General features: G+C 41.6%; 2 protein-coding genes and 1 long non-coding RNA gene across 3 annotated transcripts in view; 1 reads left to right on the top strand and 2 right to left on the bottom strand.

The window, feature by feature from the left end:
* The window catches only part of POLR2B (RNA polymerase II subunit B), a 37,052-nt gene extending 27,491 nt beyond the window's left edge, over positions 1–9,561 (top strand). The window contains exons 17-25 of the mRNA XM_029945486.1: positions 1,007–1,103; positions 2,100–2,194; positions 3,438–3,688; positions 3,770–3,859; positions 4,101–4,208; positions 4,806–4,919; positions 5,303–5,463; positions 8,675–8,870; positions 9,322–9,561. Coding sequence (XP_029801346.1) covers positions 1,007–1,103; positions 2,100–2,194; positions 3,438–3,688; positions 3,770–3,859; positions 4,101–4,208; positions 4,806–4,919; positions 5,303–5,463; positions 8,675–8,870; positions 9,322–9,411 — 1,202 coding nt within the window. The 3' untranslated portion in view covers positions 9,412–9,561. The remainder of the gene's footprint in view (positions 1–1,006; positions 1,104–2,099; positions 2,195–3,437; positions 3,689–3,769; positions 3,860–4,100; positions 4,209–4,805; positions 4,920–5,302; positions 5,464–8,674; positions 8,871–9,321) is intronic.
* Positions 9,487–27,354, bottom strand: part of IGFBP7 (insulin like growth factor binding protein 7) — a gene marked incomplete at its 5' end in the record, with an annotated part of 72,751 nt that continues 54,883 nt past the window's right edge. The window contains 4 exons of the mRNA XM_029952019.1: positions 9,487–9,755; positions 10,883–11,009; positions 11,955–12,071; positions 20,095–20,204. Coding sequence (XP_029807879.1) covers positions 9,736–9,755; positions 10,883–11,009; positions 11,955–12,071; positions 20,095–20,204 — 374 coding nt within the window. The remainder of the gene's footprint in view (positions 9,756–10,882; positions 11,010–11,954; positions 12,072–20,094; positions 20,205–27,354) is intronic.
* Positions 14,582–17,697, bottom strand: LOC115297020. The gene is made up of 2 exons (XR_003911217.1): positions 17,289–17,697; positions 14,582–14,752 (listed from the first exon to the last, which is right to left on the bottom strand). It is a non-coding gene; the product is annotated as an uncharacterized LOC115297020 (long non-coding RNA).

Here is a 27,354-nt window from a genome sequence, read left to right as displayed (position 1 = left end):
GGAAACTTTGGAGCTAGTGGTGACTTGGTGGAAGAGGAGGCTCTGGTTGTGGAGGTGAAGGCAGCAGAGGCAGTTATAGAGGAGGTGAGTGTGGTGTCTGTAGCGGTGGGCCAGGTGATAGGCCTGGTATTGTTGGACCAGGAGGGTATGGAAACCAAGGAGGTGGATATAGTGGTGGTGGTGGAAGATCCGATGGTTATGATGAAAGAGGAAATTTCAGAGGTGGTCACTGTGGTGGTGGTGGGAACTAATGGTTTTGGAAATTGTAGTCGACAACGGCAGTAAAATTATGGACCCATGAAGTGGGGCAATTTCGTTGGAATAAGCTTGGGCAATCCCTATGGTGGTGGTTATGGATCTAGTGGTGCAAGTGATGGATGTGGTAGCAGAAAGTTCTAAAATAATCTCAGAAGAAAAGGGCTATAGTTCTTAGCAGTGGAGGGAGCAAGGAGTTGTCAGGAAAGCTGCAGGTTACTTTGAGATATTTGTCCCAAATGCATTAGAGCAACTGTGAAAATCTGCCACAGAAGGAGCAGTGATCCATAGTGAGAAAAGTTACTGCAGCTTAAATAGGAAACTTTTCTTATTTAGGACTATCCTAGCCACAGCTTGCAAAAAGTGCAGCTATTGCTTGATGGAAGGTAGTGTCAATTAGACATACATTCCTGCCCCACCCCACTTTTTTAAAGATTGTGTTTTTAATCTCTACACCCAGTGTGGGGCTGAACTCATGACCCTGAGATCAAGAGTCACATGCTCTGCTGATGGAGCCAGCCAGACACCCCTGGGTGTACATTTCTGAGGTCTTTTATCCACTAGCGCTTTGTCTTTTTTTTGTTGTCATTTTCTTTTTTCTTTACATCAGGTATATTGCCCTATAAATTATGGTAGTGGTATTTATGGTTGGAATAAAAAATTAGGGAATTTTTAACTTTTCAAAAAAGATAAAGGAAAGGAACAATTTTTGTTTCCTAGATAATACTGTATGCTTTTACACGCACTACAGGTATCAACTCCATCGTGGCTATTGCATCGTACACTGGATATAATCAAGAGGACTCTGTTATCATGAATCGTTCTGCTGTAGACAGAGGCTTTTTCAGGTCAGCGATTTACAACAGTTGTTCTAACATTAATATTTTAATCAAAAAAAGTTTCTTAAAGATGGGTTTGGCTTTTATGTATCCAGACTTTTGGTGGTTTTGAAGATCAGGCCACAAGAAATTTTGATCTGACAGCAGAAAAATTTTTGTTAAGATATTTAATCTTTTGCCTCCATTCATGAAGCTTTGTGGATATTTGGCAGGCACATACTGTTGTATGGTATGGATGCCTATATAGTGTAGAGGGTGGTGAAGTCATTGCCCAACTCCAGAAAACAGGAGGCCTGGTTGATGGTCATGAATGACTGAAGACACTAATTCTTGTGTCTCAGGATTTTCAGATGTTAATATTTTGAGACCCCACCTCCCACACTCTTTTTTGGTAAGCAAAGACATCTTTGCATTTAGATAATATAGAAACATCTAAAGAAGTAAATATAAACCTGTAATCTCAGGATCGATAAATAACTACTATTAAAATTATAGTGTGTTTTTTTCAATCTTTTAATTATGCTTCAGTTATTGGCAGATAATCTCAAATGCATGGCATATGAAGATTGGTTAAAAACTGGGAATTTAGAAGATGGCTTTTTTCTGTTTAGTTTTAGAAAATAGCACCAGGATCAGAGGGTAGACATGATAGCTTCGTATCATAAGCTTCTCACTAGAAATATTGGAGCAGATCCTATGTGACCATCTCTGAGGGATATTATGGAAGGGATTCCTATTTCAGATAGGAGGTTGGATTTAATGACCTTAGGTCCTTCTCTGCTCACATATAATCCAGCCATGTGAGGAATATGGGTCAGATGCTACATGTGTGGCCCATGTAATAGCATTTAGGACTTAACTTTGACCCTTAGTACAGCTAATTCTTGTCTTAGATTCATGGTTTAAATTGTCTCCCAAATATCATAATTAAGTAAAAATTATTGGTATGTTCTAAGCCTTTTTATAAAAGGAATTAGAAATTATCTTTACTACCATGTGTTTTAGGTCTGTTTTCTATCGATCATATAAAGAACAGGAATCTAAAAAAGGATTTGATCAAGAAGAAGTTTTTGAGAAGCCAACCCGTGAAACATGCCAAGGTAAGTGATACTGATGTTTAAATTTTGGAATTTTATTTTTTAAAATTTTATTGTTTTATTAATGTTTATTTTTGAGAGAGAGGGAGAGACAGAGTGCGAGTGGGGGAAGGGGCAGAGAGAGAGGGAGACCCAGAGTCTGAAGCAGGCTCCACGCTCTGAGCTGTCAGCACAGAGCCCAGTGTGGGGCTTGAACTCAGGAGCTTATGACCTGAGCCAAAGTCGGATGCTTAACCAACTGAGCCACCTAGGCACCCCTAAATTATGGAATTTAAAGTTAGTTCACTTACCATTGCTGTCCTAAATAACTTTTCTTCCTCCCCTGAGCCCCCCCTCAATACGTGGGAGTGTGTTTTCATGTTATTCTTAGCTCATATATAAGAAAATATGTCTTTCATATATATGAAAATATGTGTTTGCCAAAAGTCTTTGCACATAAGAGCTGGCTTGTTATAGTCCTTCCATCCCGGTAGATGCTGCATTGAAGAGGGTATTTAGGCGATCAGAGAGGTCATGAAATTTCATATAATACACTACAGCCCCACTCCTGCTTGTGCTGCGAGCTGTCCCTCAGTTTGTGTGTTAGGGGACTCCCTCCCCTCTCCACATTGTGGTGGGACCATATTTGTGTAGCCACAATACTTGTGCACATTTAACAGATAAATGAGAGGATACCTAGCACTTTTTTGTTTCTTCTAGAAAACTCAAACGTTTATTTTCTAGTTATTATTTTCACAGACACTTAAAAACTGTGTGTGCAGTGGAATGGATGGGATGCCCCAGGGAAATGGGGCATCTCTGCCACAGTTTTGACTTCTGATGGTATTGTGTGAAGTAAACGGTGTTTTATTTTTTAAATCCTCTATTATTCCATTTCCTGTGGTTGGTTCTGTGTAGTAGTGAATTGATGTCCATTGAGTTAAGATTTCCATAAGATGAAATTAAAAGTTGCTGTGGGAGGATGGGTGTTAGAGGGCATAGATATTTTTTTCCTCCTTCTCACGTAAAAAAAGAGATGAGCAGATGGCAACGCCCTTATCCAAAGTCACCAGCAAATAGTCTGATTTTCCAGTACTTAGTCCGGTGCCTTTTAAAAATTATGATAAAGATTCCTATGAACTTCTCTCTGACTTGGAAATGATTTATATATTTGGTTTTGAATCTTTTGGGGGGATTCTGTGACGTTGTAAATACTTTTCTATATAATCGTAGCGTTTCAGAAAATTCCATGTCTGTTTCCTCATAGGTATGAGGCATGCCATTTATGACAAGCTGGATGATGATGGTCTGATAGCTCCTGGAGTCCGTGTGTCAGGAGATGATGTTATTATAGGCAAAACAGTCACTTTGCCTGAAAATGAAGATGAATTGGAGGGCACGAATAGACGCTATACCAAGAGAGACTGTAGCACATTCCTTAGAACTAGTGAGACGGGCATTGTGGATCAGGTTATGGTAACTCTCAACCAGGAAGGATATAAGTTTTGTAAAATAAGGGTGAGTATAGCTTTGTCATACTTGTATGTTTATATAGAGTAACCAGTTTGACTGAACTAACATCTTCTTATATGAATTCAGGTCCGCTCTGTTAGAATTCCACAGATTGGAGACAAATTTGCTAGTCGACATGGTCAAAAGGGTACTTGTGGTATTCAGTATAGACAGGAGGTGAGTGTCTTTTATCTCCCTGACCCCAACCCAAAGTTCTTAACATTTTATTAAAATTTGCTTTAATTTAAAAGTACAAAGATGAGAAAGGCTTAATTTTTTTAGTGTTAAATAAGTATATTATATGAAATTACCATGTTGAGCAGAATTGTGGGCATAGAAAACTTCGGGGGGTGGGTGTCAGTTTTAGTTTTGTAGTTAAGAGAGTTAAGTTTGTCTCCTTTTAAAAATTCCTGTATAGGATATGCCTTTCACCTGTGAAGGTATCACCCCTGACATCATCATAAACCCCCATGCCATCCCCTCTCGGATGACTATTGGTCACTTGATTGAATGTCTTCAAGGGAAGGTAAGAGATTTTCTTTAAAAATAAATGTTCCAAACTAATGTTTCTTCCAAAATAATGATACGTGATTTCTCGCATATTTGAGTTTGGGATTCTTTGTTGGAAAAGCCAGTATGATACTTACTTTTCTGCTTTTAGATTGGTTATGATTTATCTTCCTGGCAAAAATTTGTGAAGTTTTGGCTAAGTCAGAATTTTTGTATAATTTACTACATCCAACCTCTACATACGTACATGGTTATCCTTTTGACTGGATCTTTTCTATAGATGAAGAGTTAATTCATTGGGGGTCAGTTCAGTGTCCACTTAATAATTTTATAGCTATATTATTAGCTACTTGTGCCTCTGTCAGTGGAGATTTTCTTACTTTAAGTATCTTGTTAAGGTGGAGTGGCTATAGCCTAACACATGGGTGACTTGGTTTTAGGGCATTAAAATGTCATTTTCTTGGAGCCATAGTTGGGAGTCTCATTCTTTTTGTATCTGGTCTCATGTATAGCTTTCTTTTTAAAGGCTTATAATTGAATTGTTTTAATCTTAAAGACTTTAAAGGAGAGACCAAAGGATGCAGCTTTTTAAAGACTTTTTATTTTAATAAAGGTATCAGCTAACAAGGGTGAAATTGGTGATGCCACTCCATTTAATGATGCTGTTAATGTGCAGAAGATTTCTAATCTATTATCTGATTATGGCTACCATCTCAGAGGAAATGAGGTACGTTTGCTCTTACATTAGTCGTCATGTTTGTTCTGTTTTGTATGTGTGTACTTTCGTTCTTAAAAAAAAACCCCTCTTACTGAAGTATGGCACGTACTTTATGTACACAAGTCATAAATGTACACCTAGATGAATTTATTTTACACAAAGTGAACACACCTTGTGTGACTTGGCACCTAGACCTCAGAATTACCAGAACCCTTTTAGGCCTAGATGCCCCCTCATGTCTTCTTCCAGTTACTACCTTCCCACCCAACCCCAAGGTAAACAGTCTCTTGAACTTTTATTAGTTTTATCTTTTGAATTTCATATAAAGGAAATCATACAGTATGTGCATGTATATTTAGTATTTTAAGTTTGTACTTCAAAATTTGTTTCAGGTCCTGTACAATGGGTTCACTGGTCGAAAAATCACATCACAGATTTTTATTGGTCCCACATATTATCAGCGTTTGAAGCATATGGTGGATGATAAGATTCATTCTCGTGCCAGGGGACCTATTCAGATCCTTAACAGACAGCCCATGGAGGGTAGATCTCGGTAAGAGAGCTGCATCACCACTATTGTTATTTATTTATCTTTTAAAAATTTTATTTTTAAGGCGAGGAGGGACAGAGAGAGAGAGAGAGAGAGAGAGAGAACCTTAAGCAGGCCCTGCATGCAGGGCTTGAACAGTGAGATCATGACCTGATCCAAAATCAAGAGTCAGATGCTCAGCCAACTGAGCCATGCAGGTGCTCCCATTGTTGTTATTATTTTTAAAAAATAATACCTACCAATTCTTGATTATTTTTAAGCAAAGCCCAGACATCAGTGTCTTCTGTAAATGTATTTCAGTATATATTTACAAAAGAGTGGTTCTCAAATTCCTTGGATTTAGTACCTCAAAGAATGTTGAGTTGTAGTTATTGATGTTAATTAATCATGTTACAAGTTAAAACTAAGATATAGAATATGTATTAAAAAATAACACGAATAAGCCCATGATACATAAAAAAATAACATTAACATTAAAATTTAAAAAAATATTTTAAGTATTTGAGAGAAAGAGCCTGTGCATTTGCACATGTGCATGTGGCAGAGGAGTAGAGGGAGGAGGAGAGAGAATCCCAAGCAGGTTCCGTGCTGTCAGTGCTGAGCCTGACACAAGGCTCGATCCCACAAACTGTGATCCTCAACGGACTGAGCCACCAGGTGCCCCTGACAATGTTTTTAATGGAAAATATATTTTCCAAATAAATTTGGTAATGAGTGATACTGATTTACCATTTTGGAAGTCTTTTTAATGAGCTGATTTACTAGAAGACAACAGGATTCTTCTGTCTGCTTCTGCATTCATTTCCTTGCAATATTTTATTTTTTGTATTTAAGTATACAAGGAATATCCTACTCCACATAGATATGTGGTTGGAAAAGGAATATTTTAATAACATCTTCAGGTGACTTGCATATTGTTTTGATGCTACATCAAAATGACAGGTTGTAATTTCTTAAAGGCTAGTTATGATGTAGAATCTGAAACCAACTAGAGAGTCTTTTGTATTCATTATATTATCCACAGGCTTGTCTTGCACTTTGAATGTATCTTTCTTTTACACACGTATAATTTTGTAGCACTGTAATTGGCTATTTGGAAAACAGTGGTTTATGTTGACGTATGTATCCAAAAATAGTTCACATTTATAGTGGGTTCACCAGTGTTATTGGAAGTATATTATTGGGACACTATCAAAGCCATAATGTTGAATAGAAGTTTTCTAAAATTTTAATTTTTGAAAGCTCAAAATCTTAATCATTTTCAATAAATTGTTTTCCTTTAAGTGAAAGACTTACTATTTTTGTTGATTTTCCAAAAAATGTCAAATATCTAAGTCTGAATTCACATAGTTGGTATTCTCAGTATTGATGAGTTAACATAATTGCTGTCTGCTCTTTTTTCAAGATACTCCCATGAGAAAAGTGATGAGTTTAGAACTGTGCAAGGATTTTTCTTCAAGCATCCTCAGTATTGAAAAGAAGTGCTTTAAAACTTACCATTAGATCACAGAATATTAAAAATGTGTACTTTCAAGAGTCAGGGTTAAATAAAACTTTTTACAGTTTCATTAATGACATTCTTGGATAAAACTGGCTTTTCCCTCCTCCCTCCACAGTGCAGACTATGACTGCTGCTAGGAAGTTTGGTTTCCCTGCCTGGACTTGTGTCCAGCGGTTTTACTCCATGTCTTTTGCAGCCTTCTCAGTGCAGATGTCAACAAAGTGAAAGAAATAATGTATTATAAAAATAGTTTTCACCCTCACTGGTCCATGGACCACACCCAGACAACTTCTTCAAAAGATTAGAACACTAACCTAATTGCAGTAACATTGACTCTTGATCAGCACAGGTTTGAACTGTGCAGGCCCACTTACGCACGGATTTTTTTTTTTTTTTAATGTAGTATTGTAAATGTACTTAACATTTTTTTCTTCTAGGTTTATTGTAAAAATACATATGTAAAATATGTGTTGACTGTTTATTGGTAAGGCTTCCAGTCAGCAGTAGGTTATTAGTAAGGTTTTTGGGGAATCAAAAGTTATATGCAGATTTTTGACTCTGGGGGAAAATCAGTGCCCCATACTCCTGCATTGTTCAAGGGTCACCTCTACCTTTATGTTTAGTGTCCAATGTTCACATTTTCCTGACTGAAAAATTTTTTTAAAAATTTGATTTTAATCAAGAGACAAGTCTTGCTTTGCAGTTGATTGATCTAAAAAATTTTTAATGTTTATTTTTGATGGGGGGGTACTACAAGCAGAGGAGGAGCAGAGAGAGAGAGAGAGAGACACAGCATCCAAAGCAGGCTCCAGGCTCTGAGCTGTCAGCAGAGAGCCTGATGTGGGTCCCAAACCTACAAACTGTGGATCATGACATGAGCCAAAGTCAGACACTTAACCAATTGAGCCATCCATGCATCCCTAAAGTGTTTTTTCATTTAAATCTACAGATTGTCTTCCAGCTTTTTTCCCTTGTGGTTTATCTGTCGAAGAAATTGGATTATTTGTCCTGGAGTGTTTCCCACACTCTGGATTTTGCTGATTGCATTCTTGGGCTGTATATTCCTTTCTTGGAAATCGTGAATTAGATTTTAAGCTTTAATATGAAGGGTTGTATTCTTGTGCAGTAATATTGCATAGGTGTGGTACTGTAGATTTCTAGCATCTATCTGGTTGTATTAGTGAATTTAGCAGCTATTAATGATTGACGCTTTTAACTGGATAGAGACTAATAGAGACTACAGGTTGATGAGGTTCTAAATATATCATTTCTTAATAGTTGGAATAGTTCTGTACAGAGAAGCCTTGTTTCCTCAGTTGGTTACCTGGTGACATAGTGCATAAAGGCACGTTAAGTGCTTCATTCTTTCTCTTTTTCAAAATATTTTTGAAATATTTAACCAGTTTTCAAAATAATGAGTTGGTTCATTCATCCTCCAAGGTTGACCGATGAATTATTTTTTGGTAATATTAGAAAATCATTGGTTTTGTGTTTTTTGCATATGAGGAGTGTTAAGAACTTTTTGGCCATGTGAACAATGTATTTCGTTTCACTTCCACATTGGGGAAACCGTAGTTTTACCAACATAACATTTATCATTTCAGGCTTGATTGCCTGGGAGACTCATTCATGGAGAAGCTGTTTTATTTAGAAAGTCAGGGTGGTGTTGGTAATAGAAAATAAGTACAAAATTATCTGTTTGTTCCTTAACAGTGATGGTGGCCTGCGTTTCGGAGAAATGGAACGAGACTGTCAGATTGCTCACGGAGCAGCCCAGTTTCTAAGGGAGCGGTTGTTTGAGGCATCAGATCCCTATCAGGTTCATGTTTGCAATCTGTGTGGAATCATGGCGATTGCTAACACGAGGACCCACACGTATGAATGCCGGGGCTGTCGCAATAAAACCCAGGTGTGTAGGCTTTTCTGGCGATTGATACTTTTCTAGGATCTAACTGTGTTGGTCTAATCATCCAGGCAGGTTCAGTGTGATGGAACAGATTGGCATTTTCACAATTTTGATTAACATTTCCATAAGATTCCTAGTTTTACATGAAGAATTATTTGATTTTTCTAAAAACCAGTGTATCATCTTTTGGAAATAAGGACTTGTACAAGGAATTTTATTAAACATTTTAAGTTAAGGAATTTTTTTAAAAAACCTTTTGAGAAGGGTGACTAGAAATGTCTGGCAGAAAGGCTGAAATACCAAGCTTCTCAACCCAAGGTAGCAGGAGGAGTGTTACCAGCCTGCTCCCTCATTTACCCTCCACAGTACCAAGTCCTGACACTTTCTGGGGGTGGGTAAATGGGGTCCCTTCAAATAGAGTTTTGCTCACTACCTTCTTTTTCTCTCCCGCCAGATTTCTTTGGTGCGAATGCCTTATGCGTGCAAACTGTTGTTTCAAGAACTTATGTCTATGAGTATTGCACCTCGAATGATGAGTGTGTAGCTGTTTTGAAGGAGCCTCAAGATGCTTGTAAATATTTGTTTTGTTTTTACAGTATGACTTAAAAAATGTACTGCATTGTGAGATAAGGCATTTTATTGATTTTAATTAGCATGCTTTTCTTCTGTAAATAATAAATTTTTGTAGACAGTCTTGACGTGTTATCTTTACTTTGGAGTTTCCTCTATGTAAACCAGTGAATATAAAGCGTTAGTGGGCTGGATGAAAAGAAACTGGGTATTGGGCAAGCACCGGTTATTACAGCAGGTCCTGCTGTAGTTAATCCAGGACTACGGATAGTGATGCGCACTAATACATTCTGCAGGGTTATAGGTCAGCACCTTCACCTGTTTGGAAAGAGAAAAAGATGAAAATTAGAAAGTCAACCGCATCCATATCTGTAACTAATTTGCAGGTACTTCAGTGTTTCCAAATATGAGGATAAAGGATGTATGAGTGAGTATAAATGATACGATGGATGCTCTTTGGAATCTGGGCCCTGTGATGTTTGTTGTACTGGTCTGTGCATAAGAGGTGGACCTTATTACAGAAGTGGAAGTTTCACAAACGAGCAAGTAGAGAACTAGAGAGGCTTTCAATCAGTATCTCAAGTGGAGGAATAATTAGTGGCAGAGCGGACACATCACCTGGTTTTACACATCTTGGCCAAAGAGAATCTGCCCGAACACGTTTACTTGATACTTCGTCCTTCCTTACCACAGGAGTGAGCGGCAGTGGGATGGTATGGCGGATGCTGATAATTTTATTTTTGGGTTAAGAAAAAGCCAGTTCAGACATCAGTTTATTAGAGCTATAGAAATATAAAGGAGCACCGCTCTGATGCCTCCAGGAGATTGATGGTGAAGTGGGTGGAGGCAGCTAGAGCTGGGTACTTGTCATTCTACTTCCTCTTCTGGCCTTTTCTCATAACATTTCAAAGAATTGCCCACCTCATTTACGTTTAATGTGTTTTGAGAGAGCGAGAGAGCGAGAGATACACAGAATCTGAAGACAGGCTCCAGGCTCTGAGTTAGCTGTTAGCACAGAGCCTGATGTGGGGCTTGAACCCACGATTTGTGAGATCATGACCTGAGCCGAAGTCCGACACTTAACCGACTGAGCCACCCAGGTGCCCCACAATCATTTATTTTTAAGTGGAAGTTTAAACATAGTCCCAACACCAAGGAAAAACGCCATGTGGATAGAAAGTTATGGGAAATAGAAGTCACTCAATTCAAGTTTGAGTTTTGAGTCTTACATGTAAGATCAGGTGAAGCACCTAACATTAGCATTCCATTAACTGTCCAGATGTTCTTTTAGAGCTGTGGGCTCTTAAGTTTCGATGGCACCCTTTTGTGGATCATGGACATACAGATTTCAGTAAGAGCTATGTCTGATGCTTTCATCCTTGGTTCTGTTCTTTATTAAACAAAGCACTAGCCTTTTAAAAATGGTTGTAAGATTTATTACTTACCTTTTTTTATTGGTATTTCATGTAAGGCATCAACCACTGTAATTTTTGCTGATGCTGAAGCCTGTCCTTGGGAATTGGATGCATGGCACTCATATTCTCCAGCATCTTCCTTACTCAGAGGAGATACCTGTGAAAGAAAAAGGAGGTTTAGTTCCTCTATGGCAGTCCTCTCTTCTCAGCGGCTTCGGGTCATTAAGAAATAAGATGAATAGTAAAGATACTGCTAGAAATAGCACCAGGGCTCTGGTGGGAGACTCAGCTGCTCTGTGTGTGCTGCCAGGAGGATTCACGCTCTGAGGACACACCATGGACAACTTCTGATCACACTGCAGAGGTAAAGAACTGTTCAACAGGTACACATACTAGTTGGAGGAAAACCTTGATAGAGCATAGAAGTAGTATCTAGGAGTATCACAGGTCAGATTAAACAGTTGAGTAATGTTTGGGGCATTTAGTTTCCTGGGAGGATTTTGCTTTGAATTTTTTTCCCTTTTTTTTAAAAATGTAAGGGGCGCCTGGGTGGCTCAGTCGGTTAAGCCTCCGGCTTCGGCTCAGGTCAGATCTCACGTTCGTGGGTTCGAGCCCCGCGTCGGGCTCTGTGCTGACAGCTAGCTCAGAGCCTGGAGCCTGCTTCCGGTTCTGTGTCTCCTTCTCTCTCTCTGCCCCTCCCTCTCTCATGCTCGGTCTCTCTCTGTATCAAAAATAAATACAACATTAAAAAAAAAAAAAAAAAATGTAAGCTCTAGGCCGACCATGGGGCTTGAACTCATGACCCAGAGATCAAGAGTCATATACTCTACTGATTCAGCCAGCCAGGCACCCCTGCTTTGAATTCTTAAGAGAAAAAATTAGTTCTCATTTATTTGTTGGTTATTTCCAAAACATTCAACAAACCTCAACTCTTCTTTTTTTTCAGTTCCCCCTGGAAGAGGACTAGCAGTCTCCTGGTAGGGCTGTTCCCAAGGCGATAGCAGGGCCAAGTCTTTCAGCCTGGGCAGGATGGCTGGCGCCTGGGCCAGCTTTGCAGTGTCTAATCCTAAGAATGAAATCCTCACCAGCTCTTTGTACTCACCAGCACCCAGCCAGTGACTTCATGCTTTTCTGGGCCACCCCGGGTCTGAATAGCCAGGTTGTCCCGGTCACCAGGCAAGAGTTCTGTCCTCTGAACTCCATAGTTACCCCTTTTTACCTGCAAAAACAGAAGGAAATAACTGTTGAGTTTTCTGCACTGAATTATCAACTTGGAACATTACCAACATTCTTAAAATTATACAGGGCATACATCAGACTTTCTAATTGGATTAAACTCAACAATTTTCATATTACTCTTTCCTGAATACTTAAATAGATCTTCTGTTATTTCCTCCAGTAAGTTTCCCTCTATATTTTATTTTTAAATGTTTATTTTTGAAGAGAGCGGCAGAGTGTGAGTGAGGGAGGGGCAGAGTGAGGGAGACATAGAATCTGAATGGGCTCCAGGCTCTGAGCTGTCAGCACAGAGCCCGACGCAGGGCTCGAACTCGGGAACGGTGAGATCTGACCTGAGCATAAGACGGAAGCTTAACTCGCTGAGCCACCCAGGCGCCTCTTTGGATTTTTATTTTTCTGTATGCTTGGGGAATATACACTGTCATACTTGCCTGCCACTGGCTACCATCATTCACTTGTGCCCTCGTAATTCTGTTTTTCTTTGCTGAGCTTTTTCTTGCTTGCTTTCTTGTTTGACAAACTGCATCACCAAGTGCTACGTTTGATTCTTGGGACCTTATGTAGGAGCCCAGGTCTTGCAACCGCCATAAAAATGGAAAATGGCCAATACCATTCCTTTTGTTCTGAGCGCTAAGGTTCACCAAAGGATTTACTAAAGACCTGAAAAACGCTGCCTACCCCGAGCGTGTCATGACGAGAACAGGGATGGGTTAAGACATGCACCTTCCTTGGTTTGAGGGCAACAGTGAATGCGGTCCTAATTTTTCCCCTCCTTAACTGTGTTCTTTATATAAATTCTGAAAAATACATAAATATGTGAAAAAGTAAAATTTACTTATAATCCTGTGCATATACAAGTAGCATAAATTTCTAGAAGTGGAATTGCTGAGTTAGAGTACAAATACGTTAAAGCATGTGATGATGATGGGTTTAAAAAATCACACAGGTTACACGAAGTAACGTTTGTTTATTCCACCCCAGGCCACCTTCTAGAGCTAGCTTGATGGTTACCAATACTACCTCTAATTAGAAAAAAGGATTTATAATCTCATAGGTAATTTTCATTTTCTTTTTTCTTTTGTAATTAAGCAAATTCTGAGTCAGAAAAGACCAGCCTCCAGTATGGACGCTCCGCAATAGTGCTGCTCCCCGGCGTGGTCCCGGGCCGACCAGGTGCCGTCACGCTGGTCTCGACTTCAGACCTGTTTCTGCGGCGTGACACCAGGGCTGGGGCTCCGCAAACCACGAGGGACGTAGGCCAGTTCCTACGCTATCAAAAATATCTAGCATTACTGGTTTGGAATGTCTGGATTTTGCTTGTTTGCGTTTTTCCCCCTTGGACTTCCCCATATTGTGACTCTCAGAGAAGACCAGGCATCTTCGTGTTTTTCACATACAAGTGCGAGAAAGACAAAACAGGTGAACTCACAGGCATCTTCCGTTTCTCAAGTAGCTGGCAAGGCCGTTCAGGCTAGTGCAGATTTTGAAATATTTAAAATGGTTTAATACTGGTGTTAAGTATGAATTTGATTTAATGGCCAAAGTAATAGATCTCTGGTCTTTACTGAGTTTCAGAATTCTTTAAGAGCTTTGTGTGTGCCAGGAGCAAGAAACACTACTGCATGAATTACTGACTCTACAGCTGACCTGTTGGCCCTCAGATGTCACTGCTAGTGAAGAGCGTCCTGTGCGAGTAAACCTGGTCCACTGTGTAGACATAACTTGTTCTTGTGAAATATTGGGTTAGAAAGTGAGTATTTGTATTTAACAGGACTTATATTTTAATATATTGTAAAAAGCTACACATCACATAGAAAACCTGTGTCAAGAATTAGTACACAGTGAATTTTTATATGGCATACTCTCCTGTTCCCTTACTAAGGGGATTTCACTGATCAATGTGTTTCTAATTTGGAAAAAAAGGATGCAGGCTGAAAAAAAGTGGCTTCTAAAACAATTCTACAGATGTGCAGTAGGCTGAAAGTGCTTCAGAGTTTGAACCTTGGAAATCTAGGCAGGAAAAACTGGCTAGCAGCCCCTGCGCACCGTAAAGGGTCAGCTAGGGAAGACTCAAGGAGACCCAGGAAGTCCTTTCAGCCCTCGCTGCTTGGATTTTACCTGCAACATCTTCCTGAATCTTCTTGCAGATAATTAGTAATAAAAAGTGTCAATGATTTCGGAAGTGGGATGGATTAGTCTGATTCTTAAAGGTTAATACATTTGAACCTTCACTGAATTTCCGGAAACCATTAAAGGACATTTATGTAATACAGAACATATTTGCTGTGCTTTTTTGGCGAAGTGTCTGAAGAGGTTATGGTGAATAAATACAGATGGTGAAAACTTTCAGATTCCCAGCCACTGTGACCCATTAAAGGCAAAATGTCTAGGAAAAAAGTATTTGTACTCTGTGAGAAAAGGTCATTATCTCTTATGTACAAAAAGCCACAGACTATTAACAGCCCAATAGAAAAATGGGTAAAGGGGGGCACCTGGGAGGCTCAGTCGGTGAAATGATGGACTTCGGCTCAAGTCATGATCTCATGGTTTGTGAATCCGAGCCCCCACCGAGCCCCCACGTCGGCTCTGCTGTCAGCGCGAAGCCTGCTCTGGCTCCTCTGTGCCCCTGCGTCACCTGCCCCGCTCCTGTTTCCGCTCCCTCTCTCAAAAATAAAGAAAAATGGGTAAAGGATATACAAACATGAAAATACTCTCTTCAAAATACGTAAAGATCTATAACTCAACACCAAAAAAGCAAATAATCCAATTAAAAATGGGCAGAAGACATGACCAGACATTTCTCTAAAAAAGACAACCAGGTAGCCAACAGACACATGAAATTGTGCTCAACATCACTCATCATCAGGAAGATAAATGCAAATCAAAACCACAATGAAACCACCTCACACCTGTTAGAATGGTTAAAATCAAAACCACAATAAGCGTTGGTGAGGATGTGGAGAAAAAGGAATACTCGTGCACTGTTGGTGGGAATGCAAACTGGCATAGCCACTCTGAAAAACAACTACCATACGATCCAGTAATTTCCTACTGGGTATTAACCTCCAAAATACAGAACACTAATTCAGAGGGATACACGCACTTTTATGTTTATAGCAGCAGTATGTGCAATAGCCAAATTATAGAAGCAGCCCAGGTGTCCATTATAGATAAATGGTTAGAGATGATGGGACACACACACACACACACACACACACACACACACACACACAGGAATATTCAGCCATAAAAAGAATGACATCTTGCCATTTGCAACAACATGAAGCTAGGGAGTATAATGCTAAGTGAAATAAATCAGAGAAAGACGTACACCATACAATTTCACTCACATGTGGAATTTAAGAAACCAAAGCGGGGGATAAAAGACAAATCAAGAAGCAGACTCTTAACTATTACCAGAAGGGAGATGAGGCAGGACACGGTTGAAACAGGCAACGGGGATTAAGGAGGGCACGTGTGAGGAGCACTGGGTGAGGTGTGGAATTGCTGAATCACTAGATTGTACACCTGAAACTAGTAGAACACTATATGTTAACTATATAGGAATGAAAATAAAAATATTTTTAAAAATTGCAGAACCACAAAAATTTTTAAATACTACAATGTGAAAGGGACACCTGGGTGGTTCAGCTGGTTGAACATCCGACTCGATTTTGGTTCGGGTCATGATCCCAGGGAGTGTCCAGCTCCACGCCGAGCACGGAGCCTGTTGGGATTCTCTCTCCCTCCGCTCCTTTCCCCAGCTCGCTTGCGTGCGCGCGCTCTCTCTCTCTCTCAAAAACAACAAAAGGCAAAGCCCACAAAACTACAATGTGAAAAAAAAATATTCTCAATGTAGTCAAGCAAATTAAAGCAATAAAAAAGGATTTTTTTTTACCCATCATGAACACAAATTTAAAAAGTGCGTGCCTGGGTGGCTCAGTTGGGTGAGCCCTGGGTGAGCCCAGTTGGGTGGGTCATGGGATTAAGCCCTGTGTTGGGCTGCGTGCTAAGCATGGAGTCTGCTTGACATTCTCTCTCTCTCCATCTGCCCCTCTCCCCCACTGCACGTACTCTCTCTAAAATAGAAAATAATAATAAAAAAAGTAGGGCAATATTCAGTGCTGGTGATGATGCAGGAAAATGGCACCCATACTCTACCGGGAGAGAGTGAACTGCTACAATCTATTTAGAAAGTCATCTGACAATGTCCATTAAAACTAGCATTAAATCTTTTGACAACTTTTGGGGGAATCTATTCTATGAGAGGGGGAAGGCCTTGCATATAGGAGGTGTATAGACTCATGTTTAGGGTTGCATTATTTAAGGTGGCCAAAAATTGGAAAAGAGAAACAATACAGGAATGATTATGGAGAGCCATGCTGGAAATATCACGGAGTTGCTGAGAAACAGACCTGGAGGGAGGCCCATGAATTATTTATTGAGAAAAGCAAATTTCAGAGTAATATGCTGACTACATTCCTACCTCGCCCCGCACACTGGGGATACGTATTGGCGTAGGCGTACATACAGGTACAAGTGAGGATACAGGAAGATAAAACCAGGGCAGGGCACGTTGGTTATTTTAGGGAGTGGAAGAAGGTAGGAGATTTTGAACTCTTTCTTTTTACATCTTTGGAGACTTTCTCTTTATTACTATTATCGCTTACTATTTAAAAAAATTTTTTTTAATGTTTATTTTTGAGAGAGCGTGAGCAAGCTTGTGCGAGGCAGGGTAGGGGCACAGAGAGGGAGACAGAGGATCCAAAGTGAGCTCCATGCTGACAGCAGAGAATGAACTGCAAGACCGTGCATGACCCGAGCCAAAGTCAGATAGTTAATTGGCTGAGCCATGTAGGGCACCCTTCCTATTTTTAATAAAAAAAATTCCTAGGTTATGAAAGCCCAAATCTGAAGAAATGTCAAGGCAGGAAAAGAATGAATAGAGAGACTCAGTCTCAGGAACTCCCAGTGTTTGGAAGGAATTCAAGGTGTTTTATCTTCTCTATAAGCATCATCTCTCTGACTTACCTGGGGGTTTAAGGCTATTTCAGCCCTGAATATGGCTATTTCAGTTTATTTCCCTATTGCAAACTATTGTTCCTGGAATCTTTGTAGGCTGGAGGTTTGTGGGAAAAGCATAGGACTTGTTAATACCATATGATAACTAGAGGTCGGAAAAGTACAGACCACTCACCGGGCTGTGGCAGCCACAGGAGGAACGGCCGTGGCCTTGAGTGTCTGGAGAGCAGCAGGCTTGTTCTGAGAATTCTCGGGCAAGAAAGACATGCTACCGCCTTTGAGCTTCAGCTTAACAATGGAGATTCTAATATTCATTTATAATAAAAAGGCACTTCTATGCTTAAATTGAATTTTAACGTGACCTTTTTTGCCTTACACCTTAAATGGCCTATTTAATGTTTTGGGTCGATGACATGGCCCATAGTAAGAAATACAGTCTGCACTGGGATCTGGAATATACAAAAGAAAAGTTGTATGAAATGATACCCCTACTCGATGTGATCGATGTGCCTTAAGGTATTTTCTTTTTAAAGAATTTGGGGCGCCTGGGTGGCTCAGTCGATTAAGTGTCCGACTTCAGCTCAGGTCATGATCTCATGTTCGTGAGTTTGAGCCCCATATCAGGCTCTGTGCTGATAGCTCAGAGCCTGGAGCCTGCTTCAGATTTGGTGTCTCTCTCTCTGACCCTCCCCTGCTTGTGTGCTCTCTCTCTCTCTCTCTCTAAAAAAAAAAATAAACATACATTAAAAAAAAAAAGCAAGCAAGCACATGAAGATAACAAATTAAAAAAGAATCTGCCGGGCTGAACTGAAGACTCACTGATGGGTCACGGCCTAAAAAAAACATTGCTTTAGGTCATGCGTGTGGCAAATCATATTAGGAAGGTACAGGAAATTCAGCAGAGCCTGGCAGCTGGGTTTTTGGTTGTTTCCGGCAAGTCCCCTCCCCCCCACCTCCAGGCAGAAACCCTCAGGGACGCCCACGGGCTCCGCTCCATATCATCCCAAAAGCTTAGAGGAAGAGATTCCCAGCAGTGAGTCCCCTGGTGTGCACGTGTGTTAGCTGGGGCAGGGCAGAGCAAGGCCTGAGGAAATTATTCTCCAAGATTTGTCAATAAGGTCATAGGCTCCGACACTGGTCGCCCTGGCTTCTCGCTGTATAATCCCTAGAGAACTGCAGCAGAGCCTTTTGTAGACCTTCTGTGGAAAAGTTCCTCTGCTTCTCTACCCTCGGAACAAAGCCTCCAAATAAGTAATGAGGAGCAGCAGTTTTGCAACATCCATTGGCTGCTCTTCACTGCTTGCTCCCCTTTCAAAAAGAAAATTTACGGAGGTAAAATTTCATCATTCTCTTTAACAGAAGTTTCAGTTGTAAAAGTTCCTTGTAACATCGCTGGTGGTGTCTCTGCCCACCTCCACTCCCAGGCATTTTTTTTGGAATCACCCTGACCTCACTCCCAACCGGAGGGCCCCCCATGCACCCCTCTGGCCACCTGGGGGAGCCAGAGGGCAGCAGGTGCCGACCTGAGTTCTTCAATGGGATTTAAAGGCAGCGGGGGAAGCCCTTTCTTTCCTCTGAGTCTTCAAGCTGTGATAAAGCGTGAGCTTGGAGCTGCCAGCAACAGTGCTGCCTGCGGTGTGCAGGAAGCTTTTTGAGGTATAAGAAAAAAAACAAGACCAATACACTGAAGCAAAGAGTCCTGACCACTTTGGTACGTGGATCTAGCTGTCCCAGGGGCTGAAGTCACCGCTCCTCACCCTCCCTTTTTCTTGCCCAAGGTAGTTTGGAGTTTCTACAACTTGCAACATAAAGAGTTCTGACCACGGGAGCCAAGACCTACCTGAAATTCTAGAGGTTGGTCCTCTGGTCAGATACCAGCAAACAAAACAATCAAGAGAGACCACCTTAGAGCTTGCTGGAGAAGTAAACCACCCAAAAAGGAGGATCTGGTTACACCTTTTTACTTAACTATATATTTTTTTTACTTTACTATATTTCCTTTTTGTTGGCACAAGCTTGATGATATTTACTCCACAGCGCTGTTGTGCTGTGGCAAAATGCACAAGAAGGGAAATATTATGAAATAATGTATAGTCTAACTGTGAAGTGTTACTTGATCTGGCAAATGAGTGCTTTCTTCTCCCTTCTACAGACTTGCTGAGAGTATGCTGTCCTTCAAACGTGAAGACAGTTACACAAGATAATGCCACTTGAAGGGAAATATTTCCATCAACTGAGTGCTAGCGATGTATCTGATAACAAGCCAAGTAATTTTACTTGCATTGCTTTATGCAACCTTTACACAAATGATATGCTACCTTCACCACGCAGCAGCAGGAAACAGGGTTAAAGCACTGGTGCTCAAAAAAAACAACAAAAAAAAACCCCATTGGTTCTCATTCTAGGCGATTTTCCCCCAGGAGACATTTATTTGGCAAAATCTAGACACATTTTTGACTGTCCACACCCTGAGGGAGGGTGCTCCGGGCATATAGCAGGCAGGGAGTCAGGGATGATGCTAAACATCTTAGAATGCACAGGGCAGCCCCCGCAACAAAGAATTATCTGGTTCAAAATGTTAATAGTGCTCAGGCCAAGCACCCCCAGGCTTAGAACTCCAACAGCCTGGTTAGGCGACTCACATCCTTCCTTAGCCACTATGCTATACTGGCTCCGAGGGGCACACACACACACACGCATGCTCACACTCACACATGCACACGCGCAGAGGGTGTGTTAGGGTGCATTATAGTTTTCTGGTTCCTAAGGCTCCCTTCTTAGGCACTGCTAACAGACTATTCTGGAGGTCAGTAGAATTGCTGAACAGACCCAGGCGAGGCGCTGGAAGACCACAAGGCTTCATCACCTTTGAGGAGCCACAAGGAATAGAAGAGGCCAAAGGTTGTAGATTGCCGCCATCACTGCACAGCGAGAGGGGGCCTGTCGGTGGGGGATGTCTTCCTAAAATCTGTGCCACTGACCTTGTTCCAGATGAGGACGGGGGTTGGGATTCCGATGACCTCACAGCTCAAGTACACCTGGGCCCCAGTGACATTCCAGATGTCCTTGGGGGGTGTCACAATGGAAGGACCTACAAGAGAGGACACAAAGCCAAACACGTCTTTTTAAACAAACGGTCGTTAACATCAGTCAGCACACTAGAAAGTCCTTGGTTATGAGGCTGCCTTCTGTGCATTATCTCAACAAATTTCAAAGATCAGACTGGCTTCCCCCAGCCACCCCTGGCTCTGCTCTGGACATGTACACATCTAAACAAGTCAACAAAAATCATTAGGATGAAAATTTATCATTTACAGAATTCCCTACTCCCTCAGATTGTGTTTAATGGTTTAAATTTACCAGCTATCTTGCATTATCTGGGATGTTCCAATTAATATAAGGAAGTTCAGTTCCAAGATGTTTAATGTTTCTCCTTTTTGTTTACCAGAATTTTTTTTCTTTTGGGTGGAGAGGGCAATACCCAACTACTTAGGTAATGAAAGAAAAAAATTTAAGAAGATATTTGAAAAGGTGCTGAGCACCCAGAAGAGATGACAGTCCCCATTTTAGGAAGCTTAGGATCTAAGATGACAAGTCAAAGTGACCAGGTAGGAATCGATGACGTTCATTGATGACGAAAACGTAAAGTGCCGTGTGCCCTGGGAGACTGCACTTCTGAACGGAAGTGGCCTGGGTATCCGGAGAGAAGGTGGAAAGGTCTTTCTTCTCGGTTGGGGGATACGGTGGGTAAAATGGCAGCAGTGACAGGTCTCTTGTGTGTGACCAGGATAGCTCTTTCCCGGGTTCTAAGTGCCTAGGTCCTGGGCAGAGTTGGGGAGCACTGGCAAGGAGGGGGAACCTGTCAGCGCATGCGTCGAAGCCTCAACAGGTAAGAGACCGATCACACAGGGAGAGCCCAGAGTGATACCCCCTCCCCCCTCCGCCAATTCTGGAACCCCTCTCCAGGCCTTCTCTATCAGCTCTGTCCCTTCTGGTAATTACACAGGACCAACAAGGATGGTATACATCCTTTTTGTTACTAAAGAGGTCTTTGGGTTGGCTAAAATGATGGCCTATGGGCCAAACCCAGCCTCCCACTTGCTTTTGCACCTAAGAGATTTCTGTGTTTTTAAATAATTGGTGGGGGAGGAGGAAGATATTTCATAATGTGAAAATTAAGAGCGCTTCCCATTTCAGTGCCCTAAGTTAACACGGCAGGGCTGTGTAGCCTAAAACACTGACAAAATCTGGCCCTTTATGGAAGAAGTGCTGACACCTGCTCCCATCAGCCAAGCAATGCCGAAGTAAGATGTTGCAGCAAAGTCTCAGGACTCCAATTCTTCACACGGCGCCTAGAGCTGATGCAAGGAACCCCACCTGCTGGTCAGGCTCTGAGACACACACTTCTGCAACCACAGCTGGCTTACTGCTGACTGCTCCTCGCGGGGCAGGGGTGAGGGGAGGGCGGGCAGCTCCCCAGCATCTGTTGTAGAAGAGACTCGCACACCTGCTTCTTAGTGGGTTGTACTTAACATTTCACTTCTGCTAAGCGTGAATGCCAGGGTGTGGGCACAGGGACCTTCAGAGAGATGAGGGTCAGTTCACAGGACAGGGAGGCAGAGCGGGCGCCCGCCCTCCCGGCCACCCCGGCCCCTTCCCCAGTGTAACAGCACACTCCTCAAAATCCCAGGCTGGCCTGTCCTCAACGCTCACTGCCGGCGGTTCTGGGATGAATGAGTTAATCATCCCCGCTGAATTTCAGCTCTCCACTTCCTTGGGTCTTCCAGCCACACAAAATGTCTAACTATAGGGTCATCTTGCATCAGTGTCCTGGGAAAAGGGACAACTTCCCCTTTAGGCCTGGAAAATTTTCTGGCATAATCAGCACTCAAAGGACACGACATCTCCCCTTTTGCAACAGGCTATTTCCAGCACGCTAATAATTTCTTGAAACAGAGAGGAAATGACTCCAGCATGTAAGATTTTTCCCACTCAAGTATTAGATGCAAATTTTTTTCTAATCCCTTGGGGTATTTTTATTTTTTCCCCTTTGTAAGAATGTGCAAAACAATCAAAGTTTTGAAAGCTCTAAATATATTTTGTGCTTCCTCTCCTCTAAACCATAGGTCTGAAGAGGAAGCATCTATCGTGACCAGGGGTCCTGGCTTTTCTGTTGCAAGTGTGGATGTGGGAGCATGGCGGTGCTGTGTTTGTGTGTGTTTCAGGCTCTGTCTCCGGTGCTTCCTAGTCTGACTGAACCAACCCGGGACCCCGCGAACGCCTGGGCGGGGCCTGACCCCATCTTGGGCTTCCCCCAGGGGCCTGGAGACCAGAGAACCGGATCTGGCTGGAATTTGGACGACTTTCCCTCACCTCTCTGAGGACTTCCATGTGGCTTCTGTCCTCCTTCCCACACACAGTCTTGTCAGGATGACCTCAAAGCTCAGGGGGGCTCGAGACTGTTCTGAGAAGAATACTCTAGTGTTCGGCGTCGTGGAGGGCTCGGGAACAGAGCTGCCTCTCACGTATTAAAACCACACAAGGAACGGAAGACATTTTTTGCTGTGAGGTCTCGGTGCCTCAGCCTTGCAGCACACCACTTATTTGGACTTGCATCCATCTCCTTAGAGTCAGAACGAGTAGCAGGGTCCTCTGTTTGTTGGGGGAGGGGGCACATTCTGGAATGCAACCTGGAAGAATTCCAGCCTGATTTTGTCACAGACCTTGAAGACATGCTCTGAAGTCTTCCTACAGCATAATTTTAAAACTAAGATACTCTTAGTTTTCATACAGTCTGATTTATTACATTTTTCTTTTATGATTGGTACTTTATGAGCCATGTTAATATGAAATTTTTGTCCCGCCAAAGGTCATAAAGATCTCCTGTTTTCCTGTTTCCTTCTACAAACTTTATGGGTTTCCATTTTACATTAGGTCTTTGGTCCATCCTGAATTAATTTTTGTGTATGTTATGAAGTAGAGGTCAAAGTTCATGCCCCCTCAGCCTGCAAGGACATCAGTTGCATTGGTATTATTTGTTGAAAAGGCCATCCTTTTCTTAGTGAATCGTAATGGTAAATTCATTCATCATATATGTGTGGGTCCACTGGCTTCTTTATCCTGTTCCTTTGGTCTGTGTATCTATCCTTGCACCAATGACTAGGGTAAAATTTAGAAAAGTGTACAAACTATAATACTGAATAGAGGGCAGATCCATTATATCCGTCCATCTCTAATCCTCTCCTTATTCCAAGAAGAATAAGGAATTCTATTTCAGGAAGAGCAAGAATTCTTTCAAAACATCTGAATCCAGGAATACTTTGAATGAGAGCCATTGCAACAAGGTTCAAGGTTAGGACAAGTCATGCTGTGGGTTCCTCTCTCTCTCTCCCAACCCTTCAAATACATAATAGGAATGAAGTGAATAGGCTGAGTCGATATTTGGGATGATTCGAAGAACACAGATGATCTCATCAGTTCTGCTACCAGGCTATCCCAAGAATCCCACAAGATACGCACACCACACATTTTGTATTACTCACTGAATCCTTTGAGTTGCTGATATGGAGGAGCAGAGAGGCCATTAGGACCAGCTGCTGCACAGCATTTAAAAAACCCTTGGCTACTTCATAGGTCTTTGAACAAATGACAGATTCAATAACACAATGAAAACTTGAATTAACAATATTTAACCTGGAAAGTGCTGACCTATAAAATGGCCTTTAGGTTTTGATATGCAGTATCTTACAAAGCAAAGTCAGATCAATGAACAATTAGACTAATACTCAAGAGATCAACCAACCTCCTAGAGTAGGTGGAGGCAGGCTGGCCTCAATCTGACTTCCTGACGGGGAAGAATCCGTGGTTTCAGATTCTTCCTGTTTACTCTGTTCAGCGCTGATACCCGCTGGGCCACCTACTTCCTGAACTGTCTGGTTCTCTGCCACTCACTGGTCTGGAAATCCCTCAGAGTGTGAAGAGGGAGTGGACAAACTTGTGATGAAGGCAGAACACAGCAGCATTAAGAGAAAGGTGAGTGATGATGATATACTGTGAAAAAGAGTAAGAAAGGGACTTAATGGTGACCCCTAGGGACACCAAGTGGACAGGCTTTGTGCGGAAGTGAAGGGATAATGAAAATACTTTGGACTAATACGATGGCAGATCCGACCACACTTTACTCCCCTCCCCCGATCTAAGAACCATCATTCCACATATACCACCGATGAGCAACTTCACTGCCAACAATCCTCTTGAATTGCATGTCTATCACACAATTCAATCCCTGAAGGTTCTGTTCTACCTCAGGAGAAAGCTCGGCAAAATGACTTTACCAAATAGCTTCTCTTTCCATTCTGCCTTTTTCCCAAAAAGCCCAAAGCAGATTCAGAATTTATTTCTGTTCTTAAAGGTAAAGGAAGTTTTAGTTCACTCTGAGCTTGTTTTCAGGCAGAAAGCTCAAAATCAGTTCTCGAGGCTAGGCCAAGGAGAACAACGTTACTGTCTAAATCATGCTCAGTGTTTGGATTCCATTTAAAGCAAGTTGCAGAATCTTTAAATGTATACGGACAAACACCAGGATAGGCTCAATTATTTATTTATCCTTGCCTTTGTTCCAGTAAGCACTTCAGGCTGCTCAAATGTCTGTCTAGAAAACATCCTGTACCTAGAATTACTGACTGCCCACCACCTGTCTCCTCCCTTCCCCATCCTGGCCAACTCCAGGCAGCAGCTAAGCTGCCCACAAGGCCCCTGCTGGCTGATATGAGGAGTCCACCCTGGGCTTTCTCACCTCGGAGACGCATATCTGTCTCAGAAGCCCAAACCAGGCTACTCCATCTTCCTTTCTACCTCTCACAGCTCGATCATCATTCAATCTCTCTCAAAAATAAACAAACACGAAAAAGTAGGGGGGGAGGGAGACACAGAATCCGAAGCAGGTAGGTGCCAGGCTCCGAGCTGTCAGCACAGAGCCCGATGTGGGGCTTGAGCTCACGAGCTGTGAGATCATAACCTGAGCCAAAGTTAGACGCTTAACTGAGCCACCCAGGAGCCCCTCATCCAATCTCCTTTATCTTAGCTCCATTTTCTTGTTCCCTTATTTAAAAAAAAATTTTTTTTTTTAGCATTTATTTGTTATTGAGAAACAGAGAGAGACAGATCATGAGCATGGGAGGGGCAGAGAGAGGGGGAGATACAGAATCTGAAGCAGGCTCCAGGCTCTGAGCTGTCAGCACAGAGCCCGACACGGGGCTCTAACCCATGAGCGGTGAGATCATGACCTAAGCTGAAGTTGGATGCTTAACCGACCAACCTACCCAGGTGCCCCTTTGCTCCCTTATTTTTTTTTTTTTATAACTCTTGCCAAATAAACTTATGTGGTCTCTTCTCTTTAATCATTCTTTGAGGAGAAAGAAAAAGGAGGGAGGGAGGAGGTGGAGGAGAAGAAGAAGAGAGGGAAAATGAAATGAAGAAAGACAGCTAGATCCTAAATGAAGTTGCAGCAAGGAAGAAGAAAGTACTGAGTTTGGAAAAAAACTAAAATTCAATTTAATGAATCAGTATCACCTTAAAAGTACCTAGGAGTCAGAAGTCTCCCACACAACTTCCACCTAGATGTACATCCTCCTCTTCAGCTCCTTTTAATTTCTAGACAAATGACCCAAAAATTACCAGATTATTTTAGGAATATTCACTTATAACCTAGAAAGAACTGAGTTCTGAGAAATCACAAAAAATACAAAAAGGAAGAATTGTGGATGGACAGATTTAAATTTGGAATATTTTAATTTGATTCAGAAGAGGCTAAGAAGGGCAGTTCTCACCAAATACACCAATGTCCTAAGGAGAAGATCCTGAAATGGAATTTTTAATTTGACCAACAATGCATTCGAGCTGATTTTACATGAAGTTGCAGTAGAGAGAAGAGAGTTAAAATTTCTTATCCTACCAAAAGCATGAGAATAATGTAAAAGAAGTCTGTGAACAATTTCCTAGTCTCTTACAGAGCACAGAGAACTCCCTGACATGACCTGAGATGTCCTTACCATGTTCCCATTAAAAACAAAACAAAACACAAAACAAAACACAAAGCAATCTTGGGGACAGAACACTTCAATTTGGAGCTCTCAGGCTCTGCAAACCAGTCCAGTGACCTCCCCTCCTACCTAAATGCAATGTATGTGACTCATAACAAGGTTCATTCCTCCAGCGATGAATAATAAAGGTATCAGGTGTTACCTAGCAAATTTTTTTAATCTGAAAGAGCTGCACAGAAGATGTTAGGAGAGGCCATGTGTTGAAGCTGAATATATTTCACTGAGTCTGGAAAATAGTCAAATTCTCCCCAATAGTTTTTGTCCAATTTTGTTGATATCAACCACATATATTTTTTCTTCAGTGCTTTCTTCATTTCCCTCATCTTCTTTGTTTTCACCCTACAGATATGTTCTTCTTTCTTACTTCTACCCAAACTCAAGCTCTGCTCTTAGCAATCATGCTCATCCATCATTATATGCTCACTACCACTTCCAGAAATTATACTTGTGATGAAGTGCTAGCCTAGTTGGGATGCCCTCCCTATCCTTTATTTGAAGCTCCAAGGCTGACATGTCACACCCTTTGGCATTTTTGTATGGTTATAAGTATCCACTTATTTCTTCCCTGAAATCCTGTTGGGTTCGCAGTTAATGCCACACAGCTTGGTGCATCATTGTTCTCTAATGCTTTCCCCAGCAGGGCTAACTGAAGATGCCAGTGCCCTAATGGAGTCAGAACTGAGCCAGAAACTCTGGAATCAGATGTTCTTTGTGTTCACTGGAAGGAGGGACAGCTCAGATTATATGCAGTGGGCCATGGGCACCAGAACATAATGCGATGAGTCATATGGAATTGAGTAGATAGCCATGGTCTTGAAAATTTATCAGTGTATTCACTGCCAAGACACCTAACCAAACTGATGCTAGAACCACCTCTTATTTACCAGCTGGCAGATTATTTATCATGAGTTTCTTTAATCCTCCACTTTGCTTTGTCTCGCTTTAAGCCATGTTTCTTGGCTACTGCCTACTCATTAACCTGTCTTGTATATGATCAGGGGATGTAATTTAATTTGTGGATATTAGTCAAGTAAATCCCAACAAGGAGAGTAGGTCTCCTGTGAGGGAAAGAATCTTCAATCATCCTCAAATGAAAAACAGGGTCTCTGCATCATGTTGGGTTATATGATTGACATTACAGCT

This window comes from Suricata suricatta, chromosome 1 (assembly GCF_006229205.1).
Source record: "Suricata suricatta isolate VVHF042 chromosome 1, meerkat_22Aug2017_6uvM2_HiC, whole genome shotgun sequence".
In the NCBI taxonomy this organism is placed as follows: domain Eukaryota; kingdom Metazoa; phylum Chordata; class Mammalia; order Carnivora; family Herpestidae; genus Suricata; species Suricata suricatta.
Note: the sequence above shows the minus strand (reverse complement) of the source record. Positions and strands in the feature narration are given on the sequence as shown.